We start from the raw sequence: 20,995 nt of genomic DNA, 5'->3' as shown, positions 1-20,995 counted from the left end.
GGGTCCCATTGCGATAGTGTGTTCCGTAGCTTTCCGGATGGTCCATATTACTCCAGTCAACAGGATAAGCTTTCCTTGGTGAACCATTGGACACGTCAGCATTGACAGTGCTGTTGTACAGGAAAAATTTTTAGTTGTGGTGGGAACAGGGATAGTATACCACCTGTTTTTATGTAAGTTGTGGGAAATTTTATTTTTTAAGTTATTAATTTTTTAACACATATTCCACTCTTTATATAATAACATATGATGTAACATCTCATATGTTTGTTGCACAATCACCGATAACGACAGAGGAGGAGGTGCCACCTACGTCTGACATCCCACAGTATGTCGGATCCTTTCGTCCTTCACTCACGCGAAATTATATGAACTTGGTGATGGGTAATATAGTGCAGAAGATATCGAAATTAAAAGTTACGATAATGAATTTATTAATATAAAAAATCTAAAAGGAGGGAACTCAATCAGTGCTAAATGGGTTTGCTTCTTTTATTCCGCATCTACATCATCTCATCATCTCATGCCAGCAGAAGTTGATAAAGTAGATATAGAAGCCCATAAAATAACTAAAATTTTATGGGTGGGAAGAGATTGCTGGTGTCTTGAGATAAAATTTGGGTGTGATTAGACTTGGTTGGAAGGAGCTTTAACAATAATTAAATTTTTAAGAGGATGTAGTCAAACTAAGATTTTAAAAGATTTTAAAGGATTTTAAAAATAATAAATTTGATAGGATTTAGAAGGACTTAAGACTCCTACAAAATTCATATGAATTTGAATAGATTTAGCTTGTAGATTTTAGTAGATTGTGGTGGATTTTCATATAATTTTTTTATTGAAAAGGAAAAGGAAATATATTTTTCCCTTGCTCTACTGTACTCGATAGTCACTTTATCCCTCCCTTTTTGTGTCCCTTTTCATACCACCACAGCTCCATCTCTTTCTCAATTGATAGATCAATATAACTTTGGTAAGCTTTTGAGCACTACACCACCAACAACATTTGTGTCTATGGTTGTTGTATTGACTCAGTCATCACACTTATTTGGCAAAACCGCGTTGATTCTACGATTCTGACATCCGAAATTTCTAATGAATTGCAAGAAAGCGATGTGTTATCCAAACACAATCAAACTTGAAGTCTCTGCGTCAACTTGTTTTGGTCTGTAGCACTGAGGGCCACTTACACAGACAGAGAACCAACACAATCATAACAACCGAAGAAGTTGCGGGAATCGTTGCAAATTACTTTCATGTATAACACTGCTTCTGCTTCATCACCGGAACTTTATTTAGCGGCTTAAATGGGGTTCCCAGGTATTGTTGTTAGCGTTTGGTCAATTTTCATGCAACTATTTCTCCTAATGCTCACTTCGTCCTCCTTAACTCTGCGAGGAGATGAAGTGGATAGACTGTCCTTGCTTGCCTTTAAAGCTGAAATTGTGAGTGATCGCATGGACATCCTCGCCTCATGGAATGAATCCCTCCACTTTTGTGAATGGCCTGGCATTTCTTGCGGCCGCAGACACCAGAGAGTCACGGTGTTTGACCTCCGATCAAGCCGACTAGAAGGTCTACTATCTCCCAACATTGGAAACTTGAGCTTTCTCAGGACATTAAACCTCGAAAACAATAGCTTCAACAGCAACATCCCTCCAGAAATTGGCCGTTTGTTCCGGCTGCAACAATTACGCCTTGGTAACAATTCCTTCAGCGGTGATATTCCGGTCAACATATCACGTTGCTCTAACCTCCGCTACCTTGACTTAGGCTATAACCTTCTCGGTGGCAATATTCATAATGAAATTGGCTTCCTGTCCAACCTTCAGGTACTTAATTTACGCGGTAACAATTTAAATGGGGAAATCCCACCTTCTTTGGGAAATCTTTCTTCTCTTCAGATGCTATCTGTGCGACAAAATTTTCTGCGGGGAGGTATTCCAGATAGCCTTGGCCAGTTGAATAACTTAAAATACCTTGTTTTGGGTTCCAATATTTTGAATGGTACCATCCCTCCCTCCATGTACAACCTCTCTTCTATTACAGTCATCTCGGTGCTTGAAAACCTACTCCATGGAACTCTTCCCCCTGGCTTGGGCCACACTGTATTTCCAAACCTCCAAGCCTTTTCTTTTCATTTCAACCGATTCAGTGGACAAATACCAGTTTCAATCTCCAATGCATCCAACCTTGCATTATTTGGTATCTCAGCCAATATTTTTACTGGAAGAGTGCCTAATCTGGCAAGGATGTCCAATCTGTTCCGGGTGGAAATGGATGCTAACAATCTTGGAAATAATGAGGAAGGTGACTTGGACTTCCTTTCTTCTCTGGTTAATTGCACCAACTTAGAGCGTTTGGATATCAGTGGCAATAATTTTGGAGGAGTGCTACCTGAATCTCTCAGCAACCTCTCAACAAAGCTCGAGGTAATGAGATTGGGATGGAATCAGATACGCGGAAGCATTCCTGTAGGAATTGAAAATCTCATCAACTTGGGGATACTAGGCTTTGAGGTAAACCAATTGAGGGGCCCTATACCAATCTCAATATGTAAACTGAATAAAATTTTTAGTCTGTCATTGAATCACAATGAGTTGTTTGGTACTATCCCAGTTATGCTAGGCAATCTAACTTCGTTAGGCATTTTACTTCTCATGTCAAACAACTTACAAGGAAGCATACCACTAAGTCTCGGTGAATGCAGGAATTTGCAAGCTTTGAATCTTTCTCAAAATAATCTTAGTGGTCCCATTCCAGATGAAGTCATCAGTTTATCATCCCTGTCACAGTTTTTGGATCTGTCCCACAACTATTTTACTCATTCCATTCCATTTAGAGTAGGTCTTTTGTTGCAGCTTGCTTACTTGGATCTTTCTAATAACAGTTTATCTGGTGAGATTCCAAGCTCAATAGGAAACTGCATAAGTTTGGAAAGTTTGCATTTGGAAAGAAATTTTTTGCGAGGGACCATTCCTGACGCTTGGAGTTCTTTGCGAGGAGTTGAAGACTTAGACCTTTCTCGCAACTTCTTAACTGGAAGAATTCCAAACTATTTAGGGAGTTTCCGCGTCTTGCGGAACTTGAACCTATCATTCAATGATTTAGAAGGTGCAGTACCGATAGAAGGAGTTTTCCAGAATTCAACTTCGTTTTCTATTATTGGAAATAAACGGCTATGTGGAGGTATATCTCAGCTAGTGTTGGCACCATGCATCTCCAAAAAATCTGACGAAAAACCCAAGCAAGAAATATTTCCATGGCGAAAAGTACTTATCTCAATTGCCTGTGGGAGTGCTATTGGAGTTGTCTCCCTGTTGTGCTTTGTGCTTCTTTATCCATCAAGACAATCATTGCGCTGTGTACTTCTTTATCTATCAAGAAAATCAAGAACGAAGACAACTTCAGGACCATCATGGGAGGTTTCACTCTTGAAAGTTTCATACGGTGATCTCCTCAAAGCGACAAATGGGTTTTCTTCTCGGAATTTGATTGGTGCTGGTAGCTTCGGGTCTGTGTACAGGGGAATTCTCAATCAGGAAGAAAGAATTGTTGCAGTTAAAGTGCTTAATGTTCAAGGTTCAAGAGAAAGTTTTACAGCTGAATGTGAAGCCTTGAAAAACATTAAGCACCGGAATCTTGTCAAGCTACTGACCGTGTGTTCAAGTATCGATTTTCAAGGAAATGATTTCAAAGCTTTGATATATGAATTCATGGTGAATGGAAATCTTGAAGAGTGGCTGCATTTTTCAGCTCATAGGCTACCTGGGGCCCCCATCGTGCAGGGCCATTTGAAACTTGTTCAGAGGGTAAACATTGCCATCGACGTGGCTAATGCTCTAAATTATTTGCACAACCACTCTCACGTTCCAATAATTCATTGTGATTTGAAACCCAGCAACGTTCTCTTGGAAGGCGACATGACTGCTCGCGTTGCTGATTTTGGTTTAGCAAGGTACCTCCCAGATGCTTCATGTTCACTTCCTTCGCACAGAAGCACTGCAAATGTCATTAACGGTTCCATAGGCTATATTGCCCCCGGTAAGTTGGATTGTTGTTTCAACCTCTTTCTAACATGTACAAGAGAACAATTCTCTTTTTATTTCAATTTTTAACTTTATCTTCTGTACGAAAACCTGTAGAGTATGGAATGGGAAACGAGGTTTCAACATATGGCGATGTGTATAGCTACGGAATCCTGTTGTTGGAGATGCTTACTGGAAAGAGGCCTACAGATGAAATGTTCAAAGATGGTCTGAACCTGCACAAGTTCGTTCAGATAGCTTTGCCTGAACTTGTAGAAGAAATATGTGATCCGGTGCTTCTTCAAATAAAAGAAAGCAGCACTCGTAGTAATGGCTCAAGCAATAGGAATCAGGTCCAAGATGATCAAAGGCAAAGAGTTAGGAAGTGCTTGGTTATCATGGCCAGGATAGGAGTTGCTTGTTCTGCAGATTTGCCGAGAGAGCGGATGGATATTGGACTTGTTGTAGACGGACTATGCCTAGCAAGGGATTTACTAACTGGAACCTGGATTCCTGGAAATCATATGATCACGGCCTAAGCAGCATGCAATCCAACTGAGTTTGTTCGAGCACTGAATCAAGGATTCGGGCCTATTTCATAAGCTTTCTAGACTCTGAGTTACCTTTGCAGAATTGCAGACATGAACAATATTGTAAGCATCAAATAAAATCAGAAACAAAAAGTAACAATTATCAACTCAAAATTGAACTTCTTAGTTGCATTTTTTGTTTCTTTCTTTCTTTCCAACATGCATCATCACTTTCTCCTTTTTCTTTTCTTCGACCGCCAGTCAACAGCGACAGCAACAGACCATGTCATCTATTTGCTCTCTGTGTCAAGCGTTAACAGTAAGAACACTTTCAAAGGATTTGAAGTGTGAACACAAATACAAGATTAACATATATTCTTACTAGTATGAATGAGCATAATTTATAGTCATATTCTCGGCTGTTTGCTGCATAATTTCTTTCTGCCCTTCATTCATGGTGTGAAGAATTCAACTGATTGTCTCGCAACCCGGAACCCTTGGCCATGATGTTTAACAAAGAATTGTACTTCCTGCCAACTCATAACCTGCATTTTGATACTTCACTCTGCCTTGCGTAATTTAATCACCAGAATTCCTGCATCGCCGTGTGAGGAGGAGGAAAGGTAATTGTTGAAGTACAGTTCAGCAAAAAGCTACGTTTTGCATTGTGTATACCTTTCCAATGAAAAGGGTTCAGCTCAACCAACATGTAACATTTTCCTCACAGCAATTAACACTAGAAGAGTTATGTGCCAAGCCGAAAGGTCCTGTACCATTTCATGGATCCAGATTCTCCCCGAATCTCTCTCTCTGGATTCTTTCCAAAACTGTAATCCTGCCTGTTAATGCAGATCATGCGGCCAGCAATCAATCTTAATGATTAGAGTTTTGTTAAGAATCTGGAGGCCCTACTGTTCCCGCCGAATAATTTTCATTCAAATTATAATTAATATTCTAACAGATTATGATATCTAAAAATTAGTATGAGTCATGAAGGCGGCGACAATGAGACCCACGACATTACCAAAGTCTTTGAGTAACCATTTTGGACTCCAGAGTTTACTCCTGTCTGCTCTTCAACTTTCAAAGTCTTTGCGTCAACCTACAATGTCTTTCATCAAGACCTACATTTGCTGCAATTAATGTTTTGTTTCTGTTCATGTATATGTATTTCTCCTTCAAAACTTAAGCTTTCATTTGCGGCCTCCTTGATGGAGTTCCCATCCTCCTTAGTACTAGGTTTATTTTCATACGACTCTTTCCCTTTCCCTCTGCCCCCTGCTCACGTCTAGGAGGAGAAGAAGTGGATAGGCTGTCCTTGCTTGCCTCTAAAGCTGAAATTGTGATTGATCGCATGGCCGTCCTTAGCTCCTGGAATGCATCCCTCCACTTCTGTCAGTGGCCAGGCCTTACTTGCGGCGACAGACACGAGAGTTACACTGCTCAACCTGCAATCAAGCCGATTGGAAGGCTCTGTCCTCCCACATTGGAAACTTGAGCTTTCTGAGGCTTCAACCTCCAAAACAATAACTTCAGCCACACCATCTCTCCAGAAATTGGTCGTTTGTTCCAGCTGCAACAACTACGCCTTGTAAACAACTCTGTCAGTGGTCATTTTGGAGGTGTTTTACCCAACTCTGTGGCCAATCTTTCAACCCAACTCACTAAACTCTACCCCGGAGTCAATCAAATATCTGGAAATATTCCTGCAGCATTAGAAAACCTCAACAATTCGATAAGTCTTAGGCATGCAGGCTAACCTGTTCACCGGCATCATTCCTACTTTTTTCGGGAAGTTCCGACAGCTGCAAATACTGTCTTTAGATGGAAATAGATTATCAGGACAGATCCCTTCTTCCATAGGAAACCTCACTCAAATGTTTCAATTCTACTTATCAGAAAATAAATTAGAAGGAAGCATTCCACCGAGCATTGGAAACCGCAAAAATTTGTAGTATATGGACATCTCAGACAATAGCCTCAGGGGAGATATACCACCACATGTTATTGGTCTTTCCTCCTTTTCTGTCCTGCTCAATTTATCACATAATTCACTGACTGGGAGTCTGCCTGTTGGGGTGAGTAATTCCAAAAAGTATTGGAGACTGTCTGAGCCTTTGAGTTTCTTTACCTGCAAGGAAATCTCTTTCGAGGAATCATACCTTCTTCTTTGGCTTCTTTGAGTGGTCTTCAGCGTTTAGATCTTTCGCTAAACAACTTATCAGGACAGATTCCAAAAGATCTACAGAGACTTCCTTTCTTGCTGTACATGAACCTGTCTTTCAATGATGTGGATGGTGAGGTATCAAAAGAAGGCGCCTTTCAAAACACGAGCATAATATCATTGGTTGGAAATACAAAGCTTTGTGGTGGTGTCTCAGAATTTCAGTTACCAGCATGCCCCATCAAAGGATCAGAACCTAGAAAGATCCTCGGTCGCAAACAAAAACTTATAATTGCTTTAGTGGTGGGATATCCTATCCTGCTTTCATTCTTGCTTGCACTTTACTGGAGGAGAAAACAGGAAAAGAAACCACCATCTGCAGTCTTATCAATCAACTTCCTTTCAAAGGTTTCGTAGGAAACGCTTCATCGAGCTACCAGCGGATTCATTTCAAACGCTTTAATTGGATCAGGATGTTTTGGCTCTGTATATAAAGGGATTCTTGAAAATGAATAAAATGTAGTTGCTATAAAGGTCCTCAACCGTCAACAAAAAGGAGCTTCCAAGAGTTTCATGGCAGAATGCAACGCACTAAGAAATATCCGGCACAGGAATCTCGTTAAGATCTTAACATGTTGCTCCAGCACGGATTACAGTGGCAACGAATTCAAAGCACTGGTTTTTGAATACATGTCAAACGGAAGTTTAGAGCAGTGGCTGCACAGAGAAAACCAATAAAGGATTTTGAGCCTTCACCAAAGATTGAACATTGCAGTTGATGTGGCTTCTGCATTGTACTGTCTCCATGACCATTGTGAACAACCAATCATTCACTGTGACTCGAAGCCAAGCAACATTCTTCTTGACAATGACATGAATGCTCGCGTAGGTGATTTTGTGTCAGCAAGACTCATTTCAGCTACCGCGGACTCCTCTCTAAATCAAAGTAGCACAGTTGGACTAATGGGAACCATTGGCTATGCTGCTCCAGGTAAACTCTTCTAAAACTTCACAACTTCTCAAATCTCTACCTAGTTGGACTATTTACTGAAGCGGTAGAAAAACCGATAAAAGAAAACCAAAACCTTAAAATGATTATCTCAGTTGCTTGTGGGGTTGTTGGATTGAGTTTATCGATTTTGTTTGTGATTCTTTACCGATCAAGAAAAGCAAGAGGAGTGAAGTCAACTTCAGGATCATCATTGGTGGTTTCACTTTTGAAATTGTCCTACAGTGATCTCCTCAAAGCAACTGATGGGTTCTCTGCAGCCAATTTGATTGGTGCTGGTAGTTTTGGGTTCTCTGCAGCCAATTTGATTGGTTCAAGGTAAAGAATTAGCAAGTGCTTGGTTGTCATGGCCAAGTTAGGAGTTGCTTGTTCCGCAGATTTGCCGAGAGAGCGGATGGATATTGGACGTGCTGTAGAAGGATTATGCCTAGCTAGGGATGTGCTAACTGGAACCTCAATTCCTATAAATCATATGATCACGGCCTAATCAGCCCGTGAAACTTCTGCTTTTGTTCGAGTAATTAGTTACATTCCCAGAATTCACAGAAACGAAAAATATTGTATCGAAAATTAGAATAAACAAGAATAATTTTCAACTGAAATTGAACTTAACTGCATTTTTTTTTTTTTTCAGATTCTTTCTTTCAAACATGCATCATCAGTTTCTCCTTTTCTTTTCTTGGACCACAACAGCAACAGAACATGTCATCTATGAGTTCTGTGTGTCAACTGTCAACAGTAAGAACAGTTTCAAAGAAAGCCGCATGGAAATTTGAAGTTTGAATACAAATAAATAAACAAAAACATAATTTATGGTCTTATTCATGGAAGTTTGCTGCATAATTTATTTTTTGCCTCTGGTCATGGTGTTGAGAGGTTAACTAATTGTCATGGTGTTAAGAAGTCAACTAATCCGGCAACCAGAGCGCCTTTCCCGTGATCACCAGAATTCCTGCTTCTGCTTCAAAATGTTATGACAAAGTTCAATTCCAAAATGTTTAGCCAAAAAAATAAAATAAAAAAATGAAAAAAAAAATCTAGATTTCAGAAACCATTAACCCGACCAAACATCTAGTATTAGTAATATTTGTTTTACAATGAAGCCTAACGGGAAACGTTGAAGCTGAGATTTATGTAGCAAATCCTAAACAGTTGTGACCATCACTTAATTGAATTCAGATACGTTAAGTCCCAGTAGAGGGAATAAAAGATATGAGCTCGCGGTATATTTATGAAAAACCAAGTCGAGTGCATGTGGGGAGCTATGTGTCAACAATTTGTGGCTCTTATTCAACACCAATTTCGATCAATTATTCAAGGAACCAGCAATTCACGAACAAATAAAATAAATACACTATCAGTATCAGCTCAAAGGATCTTAATATGCATGCCAAACTTAAAATTGAGGCAGTGAGGTAAGACATCCACATTATTACTCAGAAGATCTTATTAAAAACAAAAAATAGCGCTAATCATATTTTTCGGAAAGTTTAATTTGATCTAACCTTCTCCCTTTCCCTGTTAGCAGCCTTGTTATTTTCAGTAGTGATCTTCCTCTTCTGGTAGAATCCCACCTTGAATTCATCTGCTTCCTCGATTATCTGAACCAAAACAGCTCCTTTTCCTGCCTTACCTTCTCCTCGAGCTGAATTGCATTCTGCCTGAATGTCACAAAAGTTCGGATTACAATAACTCCCTTACAACCTCACAGAATTCAACCATTTATTTTTCCACCACCTCCTATGCAAACATAAAACCATTTTCTGAGAGTCAATAACTACACATTGACAACAATCACGAATCTTTTCTGCTTCGAATTGAGCCCCACATTCTTATACTTTATTTTTTTTCAACATGTCTATATTTTATTTTATTTTATTTTTTTTCGATAAACTCATGAAGATTTCAACATGTCTATATATTTTTTTTTTCCGACGAACTTTCAACTGAATTGTACAAAAGAGTCAAAATTTAATTGCTGTACAGAACTATTGGTTCAATCGCAATCAATCGAAATTCGAAACCGTACCTCTTCCATTCTCTGAGTGCGAAGCCCTCCTCAGGCAGCATATCCGACGGAGGCGGCAAAATCGGATCATCGGACCCGCCAAAACCTCCATCAAAGCCCTGTCCATTCGATTCGGCGTCGATCGACGGAGCCGTCTTCGGGCTGAGTGAACGAGACCATGATCGAGTCAAATGTACTGACACGCAAGAAACGTCTCCCTCAATGTCTCTCTTTGTGGCTCTTAACCGCCGAGCGAAATGCTCGCAGAGGGAAAAACTACGCAGGAGAAATATTCGCGGGATTTGAGTTGGGCTTAGGCCGGCCCATTGGGCTTTCATTAGTTCAGCCCAACACAATGTTGGCCAAGAAATAACTGAAGATCTCTCTTTCGAACATACATAATCAGTTTACCGTTGTCTCTTCTTTGACCTCGAGGCCGGTTGAGAGAGCAAGTTATGCAGATCCCGCATGACTCGTCTTTGCGCCATTTGGCCTGAAAATCCAGAGAGAACAAAACAGCGGGCTAGGACAGGCAGTTCTTGTCACCTGACCTCGATTACTTTATTTTGCTTGTTTTTTATATCTAAATTTCTAATTAATTGAGATCAAGTGATGACTATGATAATTTCTTTCAAGTCTTTGCGCCATTTGGCCTTAAAATCCAAACATATAGAACAAGACAGCCGGCTTCCACAGACAGTTCTTGTCACTGAGACCCCGACACAAGCCGAATAAAATAAAAAACAAGGGGGAACAGAACCAAGTACAACCCAAATAAATAGGAAGAACTAAGGCTAGATTTTATGCAAGTTCACAACTCGAGCTTTATTTCGCAGCAAGTACACATGGGGTTCTCAGGTTTCATTATTAGCATCTGTTGTATTATCATGCAACTGTTTCTCCTGATGATCACTTCATCCTCCTTGCGTCTAGGAGGGAATGAGACGGATAGACAGTCCTTGCTTGCATTTAAAGCTGAAATCGTGAACGACCCACTAGGCATTCTCAGCTCCTGGAATGAATCCCTTCACTTCTGTCAGTGGCAAGGCATTTCTTGCGGCCGCCGACACCAGAGAGTCATCGTGTTGGACCTCCGATCAAGCCGGCTAAGCGGTCAGCTATCTACCCACATTGGAAACTTGAGTTTTCTCAGAACTTTAAACCTCAAAAACAACAGCTTCAACAACACCATCCCCCAATAAATTGGTCGTTTGTTCCGCCTGCAACAATTACGCCTTGCCAACAACTCCTTCAGTGGTGATATTCCATTCAACATATCACGTTGCTCTAACCTCCAAATACTTCGCATAGCTGGAAACCATCTTATGGGTAAAATTCCAATTGAAATTGGTTCCTTGTCCAAGCTTCAGGTACTGTTTTTAAGAAGAAACAATTTAAGCGGGGAAATCCCACCTTCTTTGGGAAATCTTTCTTCTCTCCAGGCGTTAGATGTGCAAGAAAATAATTTGCGTGGAGCTATTCCGAATACCCTTGGCCAGTTGAAAATATTAAAATTTCTTGCAGTGGCTGTAAATTATTTGAATAGTTCCATCCCTCCCTCCATATACAACCTCTCATCAATTACACACATTTCTGTGTCTCTAAACGAACTGCATGGAACTCTTCCTCCTGGGTTGGGCCACGCTATATTTCCATACCTCCAAAATTTTAATTTCTTCTCCAACAAATTCAATGGACCGATACCAAATTCCATCTCCAATACCTCATACCTTTCATTTTTTTCAATCTCATCCAATGAGTTTACTGGAAAAGTGCCTAGTCTGGCACGCCTATCAAATTTGTATGCGTTAATACTTGCCGATAACAATCTTGGAAATGATGAGGAAGGTGACTTGGATTTCATCTCTTCTCTAGTTAATTGCACCAAATTAACGTACTTTCAATTTAATGACAATAATTTTGGAGGAGTGCTACCTGAATCCATCAGCAATCTCTCAACAGAGCTCAAGTCAATGTTATCTGGTCGTAACCAGATCCGCGGAAGAATTCCCATTGCGATCGGAAATCTAATCAACTTGGGGGTACTAGCCTTTGAGGGAAACCTATTGACAGGCACAATACCAAGTTCTATTGGTAAACTGAAAAGGCTGGGTTCTCTGTATCTGAACGTGAATAAACTATCAGGTACCATCCCTTCTTCTCTTGGAAATCTAACTTCATTGACGAGGTTGATTCTCATGTCAAACAAGTTAGAAGGCAACATACCACAAAGTCTCGGAGAATGCAGGAATCTTTTACTTTTAGTTCTTTCCCAAAGTTATTGGTTTAGCATCCTTGTCACAAACTTTGGATCTATCCAGCAACAAGCTTACTGGATCCATACCAATGGAGGTAAGCAACTTGATGCATCTAGTTGTCCTTGGATGTTTCTGACAATAGGTTATCTGGTGAGATTCCACGAGGCTTAGGGAGTTGTACAAGTTTGGCGACTCTGAATCTGAGTGGAAACTCATTGCAGGGGACCATTCCTGAATCCTTGAGCTCTTTGAGAGGGATTGAGGATTTCGACCTCTCTCGCAACAACTTGTCTGGCAGTATTCCCAGCTATTTGGAGAGTTTCCGCTTCTTGGTGAATTTGAACCTCTCATTTAATGATTTTGAAGGTGCATTACCCAGTCAACAAAATCGGTACGAAATGGTTGGCACGATAATTAGGCAAAAAAATTGCACCCCTCATAGTGTGTTCCGTAGCTTTCCGGAGGGTCCATATTACCCCAGTCAACAAGATAAGCTTTCCTTGGTGAACTATTGCACACGTCCGCATTGTACAGCTCATTGCTAGCAGGAATTGTCGCAGAATCATCGAGAGCGACAGAGTATCTGTATTAGGCTCATTGAGCTAAGACTAGAATTTTTGCAAGGTTTTTTCATGTATAAACAGCCTCTGGTTCTTGACACGAGCCTTATTTCGCAGAGCGCATACATGGGGTTTTCGGGTATCATTATTATTATCTGGCTAAATCTCATGCAACTGTTTCTTCTGATGGTTACTTCATCCTCCTTACATCTAGGAGGGAATGAGACAGATAGAAAGTCCTTGCTTGCATTTAAAGCTGAAATTGTGAATGATACACTGGGCATTCTTAGTTCATGGAATGAATCCCTCCACTTCTGTCGGTGGCAAGGCATTACTTGTGGTCGTAGGCATCAGAGAGTCACCGTGCTGGACCTCCAATCAAGTCGGCTGAACGGTCAGCTATCCCCCTACATCGGAAACTTGAGCTTTCTCAGAACTTTAAACCTCCAAAACAACAGCTTCAACAACACCATCCCTCAAGAAATTGGTCGTTTGTTCCGTCTGCAACAACTACTCCTTGAAAACAACTCCTTCAGTGGTGATATTCCATTCAACATATCACGTTGCTCTAACCTCCAAATACTATTCATAAATGGAAACCATCTTATGGGTAAAATTCCAATTGAAATTGGTTCCTTGTCCAAGCTTCAGGAACTGTTTTTAAGAAGTAACAATTTAAGAGGGGAAATCCCACCTTCTTTGGGAAATCTTTCTTCTCTCCGGTGGTTAGATGTGCAAGAAAATAATTTGCGTGGAGCTATTCCGAATACCCTTGGCCATTTGAAAAGACTAACATATCTTTCATTGGGTGAAAATTATTTGAACGGTACCATCCCTCCCTCCATATACAATCTCTCATCAATTAAACTCATTTCTGTGCTTCAAAACGAACTGCATGGAACTCTTCCACCTGGGTTGGGCCACACTATATTTCCAAACCTCCAACAATTTTATTTCGAGATCAACCAATTCAGTGGACCGATACCAAATTCAATCTCCAATGCCTCAAACCTTTCACTTTTTTCAATCTCATTCAATGAGTTTACTGGAAAAGTGCCTAGTCTGGCACGCCTGTCAAATTTACATTTTTTATCACTTGCCAATAACAATCTTGGAAATGATGAGGAAGGTGACTTGGATTTCATCTCTTCTCTAGTTAATTGCACCAAATTAACGTACTTCGCTTTTAGTTACAATAGTTTTGGAGGAGTGCTACCTGAATCCATCAGCAATCTCTCAACAGAGCTCAAGTCCATGTTATTTGGTCGTACCCAGATTCGCGGAAGAATTCCCATAGGAATCGGAAATCTAATGAACTTGGAGGTACTAGCCTTTGAGGAAAACCTATTGACGGGCACAATACCAAGTTCTATTGGTAAACTGAAAAGGCTGGATGCTCTGTATATGAACGAGAATAAACTATCAGGTATCATCCCATCTTCTATTGGAAATCTAACTTCAATGACCAGGTTGATTCTCATGTCAAACAAGTTAGAAGGCAACATACCGCAGAGTCTCGGAGAATGCAAGAATCTTCTACTTTTATTTCTTTCCCAAAATAATCTTCGCGGTCAAATTCCTAAAGAAGTTATTGGTTTAGCATCCTTGTCAGTAACTTTGGATCTATCCAGCAACAAGCTTACTGGATCCATACCAATGGAGGTAAGCAACTTGATGCATCTAGTTTCCTTGGATGTTTCTGACAATAGGTTATCTGGTGAGATTCCACGAGGCTTAGGGAGTTGTACAAGTTTGGCGACTCTGAATCTGAGTGGAAACTCATTGCAGGGGACCATTCCTGAATCCTTGAGCTCTTTGAGAGGGATTGAGGATTTCGACCTCTCTCGCAACAACTTGTCTGGCAGTATTCCCAGCTATTTGGAGAGTTTCCGCTTCTTGGTGAATTTGAACCTCTCATTTAATGATTTTGAAGGTGCATTACCAATGAAAGGAGTTTTCGAGAATACAAGTGCGCTTTCTGTCACTGGAAACTCACGGATTTGTGGAGGTATACCTTCTTTAAGATTGCCCAAATGCGTCTCCAACCATTCTAAGCAAGGCTTATCTTCTAGGCTGAAAATAATTATCTCAGCTGGTTGTGGGGTTGTTGGATTGAGTTTTGCGATTTTGTTTGTGATTCTTTACCGATCAAGAAAAGCAAGAGGAGTGAAGTCAACTTCAGGATCATCATTGGGGGTTTCACTTTTGAAGTTGTCCTACAGAGATCTCCTTAAAGCAACTGATGGGTTCTCTGCAGCCAATTTGATTGGTGCTGGTAGTTTTGGGTCCGTATATAAGGGAATACTCGATCAGTATGAAGGAAGAATTGTTGCAGTGAAAGTACTCAATCTTCAAAGTGCAAGAGCTTCCAAAAGTTTCATTGCTGAATGTGAGGCTCTGAGAACCATTAGGCACCGAAATCTTGTCAAGCTACTGACTGCCTGTTCAAGCATCGATTTTCAAGGGAATGATTTCAAAGCTTTGGTTTATGACTTCATGGTGAATGGAAGTCTCGAAGAATGGCTACATAATTCAGCTCAACGGGGCGACAATCCAACCAATCTGCAAAAGAATCTGGATCTTATTCAGAGAGTAAACATTGCAATTGACATAGCGTGTGCTCTGGATTATTTGCACAACCACTCTCACATGCCAATAGTTCATTGTGATTTAAAGCCAAGCAACATTCTCTTGGATGGTGACATGACTGCATGTGTTGGTGATTTTGGTTTGGCAAGGTTCCTCCCAGAGGCTTCTTGTCCATTTCCTGTGCACGAGAGCTCTTCCAATGCAATAAAAGGCTCCATAGGCTATACAGCCCCAGGTAAATTTTTGTGACCTATATATACACACAAAGGAGATTTCTTTTATTTTTAGCATCAAATTCTGAAGGCATACATAAAAAAATGTCTCTGTTTTTGTGAAAATAAATACACATACACATATATTGTTTATGCTTGGACGATGTTTCTGTTTATAGCATGAGTTTTTGAAGTCACACATAAGAACCTAGCTGTGTTTTTGTGCATATAACTTAAAGAGTATGGAATGGGAAGCAAGGTGTCAACATATGGCGACATGTATAGCTACGGAATCCTGTTGTTGGAGATGTTAACAGGCAAGAGGCCAACAGATAACATGTTTAAAGATGGTATGGACCTGCACTATTTTGTTACGATGGCTCTACCAGAACGTGTGGAAGAAATATGTGATCCACTACTTGTTCAAATGGAAGAAAGCAGCAGCAGTACTAATCCCATAAGTAATAGGGGGAATCAAGTCCCAAATGATCAAAGACAAAGGGTTGTGGAGTGCTTGACTTCCATTGCAAGAATAGGAGTTGCTTGTTCTGCAGCAATGCCGAGAGATCGAAAGGACATAAGCAATGTTGTCACTGAGTTGTGTCTAACAAGGGATGTGCTAACTGGAACAAGGAGGCCTAGAGAGCATCTGTGATCATGGCCCCGACGTAGTGAATCCCATGACGTGCTTCTATTTTTCATGGTGATCTTCTTAATGATGACGGGGAGGAGTTGAACGAGGGAATTGAATTTTCTTTTGTTGCAATTGTTTTTTTTTTTTGCATGTTTAATGTTCTTATTAAAATATGTAATTATTCATATTTTCATTTCCATAATTTAAGTCCTGCATCCATGACTGAGTCCTCCGGCAAAACTAATAACAATCTTAAGCTTTCTTAGGTTTCGAACTCATTTCTAGAAATTTTTCTAGTGGTATCGGAAGATTCAGATCGATTTCCGAAGGCTAATTTAGTCTCCAACGTGTGGGCATTGGCATATGCAGATTTGTCTGTAAGAAATATGAATAAAAACTATCAAGGAGCATTTGATTTTCATTACGAGACCAAGGCCTGTGATAATTTGAACTAGGACGCCTAGTGCGCATATGATCACAGCCTAACTAGCACTTAGTACGGAGTATAATTAGCTTTGTTGGAAGAGCGACCGGCCGGACATCAGCAATGCTGATTGCTGCAGCTGATCATGGCCTAATGTATTAAGTAATACCTTGTTATCACCATTCCAAACAGAGAGAACAAAACAGCCGGCTTACACACAGAGTTCTTGTCAATGAGACCCCGAAAATAACTGAATATAATTAAAAACAAGGGGGATTCAGGGCGGAGCCAAGTACAAGGCTACCCTGGGATATAGCCTTGTACATGAGTAGCTAGCAAGCTATGATTTATAAATTTTGGGTTTATACAAATTTTCAGCGGACACTCATCGAACTATTCGTTGGACCCGAAAATGATTCGTTCTCTCGCTCCCTAACATCACTAAGAGTTTTCGATTTAGAGTATAAATTCTGGGTTCCATGCTGCATTTTCTGATTCTTTTTGTTGTGGTGTGCTTTGTTCTTCATTTTCTTCAAGAATCTGTAATTCACGAATTGTTGGCCAATTTCGAGTTTGTGAAGATTTTCCTAAGAGAAAAGAAAACACATATGAATTGTTGGCTAATTTTTGTTACGTCAAGTCATTTTCATTAAAAAGTTCCATTAATAAATTGGGTGAGCGAGGGGTAATTTTTTGGAAGATTTTCTGGGTGAGTAGCGTAATGAGTCACAATTTTAAAACTCCGATGAGTGGGAAGAGATTGCCGATGTCTTGAGATAAAATTTGTGTGTTACTAGGCTTGGTTGCTCATATTTCAAAGCTACTTTAAAACATTTGTGTCTAAGATTGTTATATTGACTTTGTCATCACACTTTTTGGCAAAACCGCGTTGATTCTACTGACTCTGATAACTAAAATTTCTAATGAATTGCAAGAAAGCGATGTCTTTGACTACAAGGAGGGATAAAAGCAATTAAAATTACTCTTTCAACATCAAACTTGAAGCCTTTGCGTCAATTTGTTTTGGTCTGCAGCACTGAGGGCTGCTTACACACACGGAGACGTCTCTTATCCAACACAACCATAACAACCGAACAAGTGCGGGAATCGTTGCAAATTAAACCTCGAACACGATAGCTTCCACAACAACATCGATCCCTCCAGAAATTGGTCGTTTGTTCGGCTGCAACAATTACGCCTTGGTAACAATTCCTTCAGGGGTGATATTACCTCCGCTACCTTGACTTAGGCGATAACATTCTTGGTGGCAAGATTCATATTGAAATTGGCTTCTTGTCCAACCTTCAGGTACTTAATTTAGGCAGGAACAGTTTAAGTGGGGAAATCCCAACTTCTTTGGGAAATCTTTCTTCTCTTCAGATGCTATCTTTGCAACAAAATAATCTGCAGTGAGGTATTCCAAATAGCCTCGGCCAGTTGAATAGCTTAAAAAGTCTTTCTTTGGGTTCCAATAATTTGAATGGTACCATCCCTCCCTCCATATACAACCTCTCTTCTATTACAATCATCTCGGTGCTTGAAAAACTACTTCATGGTACTCTTCCCTCTGGCTTGGGCCACACTGTATTTCCAAACCTCGAAACCTTGTAATGGAAGTACTTAGTTTCTACGAAATAAGCCTAACAAAGAACGCCAGGCAAATTACGAAGAAGCAACTACAGCCTCGGGGGGTAGCTGCGACAATTGCTGCCTTGGGGGGAGCAGAAGTACTCGGTTTTGCATCCTTGGCGGGAGCTAGGGCCGGTTGTGAAGGCTTAAGGTGGGGAGGGGTATTGTGCTTCAACTTTAAAAGTATCTGCCTCATCCTTGAAAGCTTGGTTGGCTTTCCGGGCTTTGGTCCTTGGACAACGAGAATGGACGGCTTCTTTTCCTGATCCTCCTTCCCTCTCTTCTTCTCTATAGCCGGCACATCATTGGAAATGAGGTCCGCAATTGCCTTCCAGTAGTTCTTGTCTACCTCAGCATGAAACTTCTCTTAGTTAGCCAAGAACAGCTAAGAAAAGTCAAAAACACAAGTTCAAAACAATTTGTTAGGAATGCATCTTAACTTCGTACGTCTTCATACCTTAGAAGTTAGATGGCAGAGAGATTGATATGGATATTAAAGGCGAAGAAAACCAAAATGTTATGACAAAGTTCAATTCCAAAATGTTTAGCCCAAAAAAAAAAAAAAAAAAAAGATTTTAGAAACCATTAACCCGACCAAACATACAGTATTAGTAATATTTGTTTTACAATGAAGCCTAATGAGGGAACGTTGTAGCTGAGTTTTATGTAGCGAATCCTAAACAGTTGCGACCATCACGTAATTGTATTCAGATACGCTAAGTCCCAGTGGAGGGAGTAAAAGTTATGATCTTTCAGTAAATTGGACGTAAAAGTTATGATCTTTCACTAAATTCCTAGAAAAAGACAATTATATACTTCACGTAATTGTATTCAGATAATTATAACCAAGTCAGGTGGACGTGGGGATCTATGTGTTAACAATTTGTGGCTCTTCTTCAACACCAATTTCGATCAATTATTCAATGAACCAGCAATTCAAGAACGAATGAAATAAATACACTATCAGTATCAGCTCAAAGGATCTTAATATGCATGCCAAACTTAAAATTGAGGCAGTGAGGTAAGACAACCACATTATTACTCAGAAAACAAAAAAATAGCGCTAATCATATTTTTCGGAAAGTTTAATTTGATCTAACCTTCTCCCTTTCCCTGTTAGCAGCCTTGTTGTTTTCAGTAGTGATCTTCCTCTTCTGGTAGAATCCCACCTTGAATTCATCTGCTTCCTCGATTATCTGAACCAACAACTCCTTTTCCCGCCTTTCCTTCTCCTCGAGCTGAATTGCATTCTGCCTGAATGTCACAAGAGTTTGGATTACGATAACTCCCTTACAACCTCACAGAATTCAACCATTTATTTTTCCACCACCTTCTATGCAAACATAAAACCATTTTCTGATAGTCAATAACTACACATTGACAACAATCACGAATCTTTTCCGCTTCGAATTGAGCCCCACATTCTTATACAAACAATCGGCATGTTAAATTCATAAAGATTTCAACAAGTCTATATTTTTTTTTTTTTTGATAAACATTCAATTTAACTAGTTGATATCAGAAATATAATCACTGCTCACTAGGCATGCAATTTTTGGAGCAACCGAAAGATCAAACCAAATCAAAACCAAGAACTTTCAACTGAATTGCACAAAAGAGTCAAAATTTAATTCCTATATAGAACTATTTATTCAATCGCAAACAATCGAAATTCGAAACCCTACCTCCTCCATTCTCTGAGAGTGAAGCCCTCCTCAGGCAGCATCTCCGACGGAGGCGGCAAAATCGGATCGTCGGACCCGCCAAAACCTCCATCAAAGTCCTGTCCATTCGATTCGGCGTAGATTGAAGGAGGAGAGAAGGCCTCCGACGCAGGCTGAGTGGCGAAAGCATCGCCTACGGCGGAGCCGTGGAAGATTGGGGAATCGGTGGCAGAGTCCTTGAGCGACTCGGTGTCGACTAAGGAGTCGAATCGCTGGGAGGGGAGTCGGGGGTTGTAACCCAGATAACCGTCGTCGTCGAACGGGCGAGTTGACACGGTGGTCGGGACGGAGTCGTCTTCGGGCTGAGTGAACGAGGCCATGATCGAGTCAAATGTACTGACACGCAAGAAACTGCCGAGTGAAATGCTTGCAGAGGCAAAAACTACGCAGGAGAAATATCCGCGGGCTTTGAGTTGGGTTTAGGCAGGCCCATTGGGCTTTCATTAGTTCAGCCCAATACAATGTTGCCCATCCGAAGATCTCTATTTCGGACATACATAATTAGTTCACCGTTGTCCTTTCTTTGACCTCCAGCCCGGCGGTTGAGAGCAAGTTCTGCAGTATCCGGCATGACTGGTCTTTGCGCCATTTGGCCTTAAAATCCGGAGAGAACAAATTAGCCGGCTTACACAGGCAGTTCTTGTCACTTGGCCTTGATCACTTTGTGGTCACATTTATTTGGGTTGATCTTTATTTTCCTTGTTTTTTATATCCACATTTCTAATTAATCGAGATCAAGTGATGACTATGACAATTTCTTTTAAATCTTTGCGCCATTTGGCCTTGAAATCCAAACATATAGAACAAAATAACCGGCTTACACAGACAGTTCTTGTCACTGAGACCCCGACACTAACCGAATAATATAAAAAACAATGGGGAACCAGATCAAGCACAACCCAAATAAATAGGAAGAACTAAGGCTAGATTTTACGCAAGTTGTTTTTTTGTAAAAACTCAGCCTCTCTGGTTCATAACTCAGAGCTTTATTTCGCAGAGCACGTAAATGGGGTTCTCAGGTATCATTACAAGCATCTGGTCTATTACCATGCAACTGTTTCTCCTGATGGTCACTTCATCCTCCTTACATCTAAGAGGGATTGAGACAGATAAACAGTCCTTGCTTGCATTTAAAGCCGAAATCGTGAACGACCCACTGGGCATTCTTAGCTCCTGGAATGAATCCCTTCACTTCTGTCAGTGGCAAGGCATTGCTTGTGGCCGCA

At 40.5% G+C, this 20,995-nt stretch overlaps 2 protein-coding genes and 1 pseudogene across 3 annotated transcripts; 2 read left to right on the top strand and 1 right to left on the bottom strand.

Annotated features, from left to right (window-relative positions):
* Nucleotides 1-1,114: 1,114 nt before the first annotated feature.
* On the top strand, nucleotides 1,115-4,744 carry LOC125480139 (probable LRR receptor-like serine/threonine-protein kinase At3g47570). Of its 2 annotated transcripts, XM_048590500.1 has the most exons (3): nucleotides 1,115-1,320; nucleotides 1,408-4,044; nucleotides 4,146-4,744. In XM_048590500.1, exons 1-3 carry the CDS (start codon nucleotides 1,308-1,310, stop codon nucleotides 4,565-4,567), a joined length of 3,072 nt encoding a protein of 1,023 aa, XP_048446457.1. In that variant the 5' UTR covers nucleotides 1,115-1,307; the 3' UTR covers nucleotides 4,568-4,744. The 2 variants fall into 2 exon arrangements, with proteins under 2 accessions (XP_048446457.1, XP_048446455.1); XM_048590498.1 differs by having other exon boundaries at nucleotides 1,116-4,044.
* Nucleotides 4,745-12,554: 7,810 nt separating this feature from the next.
* On the top strand, nucleotides 12,555-16,218 carry LOC103936569 (putative receptor-like protein kinase At3g47110). Its single transcript, XM_009346421.3, has 2 exons — nucleotides 12,555-15,381; nucleotides 15,598-16,218. The coding sequence occupies exons 1-2, from the start codon at nucleotides 12,630-12,632 to the stop codon at nucleotides 16,011-16,013; spliced, it is 3,168 nt and encodes a 1,055-aa protein (XP_009344696.2). The 5' UTR covers nucleotides 12,555-12,629; the 3' UTR covers nucleotides 16,014-16,218.
* A 1,103-nt stretch (nucleotides 16,219-17,321) lies between these two features.
* LOC103936580 lies at nucleotides 17,322-20,141 on the bottom strand (annotated as a pseudogene).
* Nucleotides 20,142-20,995: the final 854 nt, after the last annotated feature.

This window comes from the organism of the source record quoted next, unplaced genomic scaffold (assembly GCF_019419815.1).
Source record: "Pyrus x bretschneideri cultivar Hongxiangsu unplaced genomic scaffold, Pyrus_bretschneideri_v1 Contig32, whole genome shotgun sequence".
In the NCBI taxonomy this organism is placed as follows: domain Eukaryota; kingdom Viridiplantae; phylum Streptophyta; class Magnoliopsida; order Rosales; family Rosaceae; genus Pyrus; species Pyrus x bretschneideri.
Note: the sequence above shows the minus strand (reverse complement) of the source record. Positions and strands in the feature narration are given on the sequence as shown.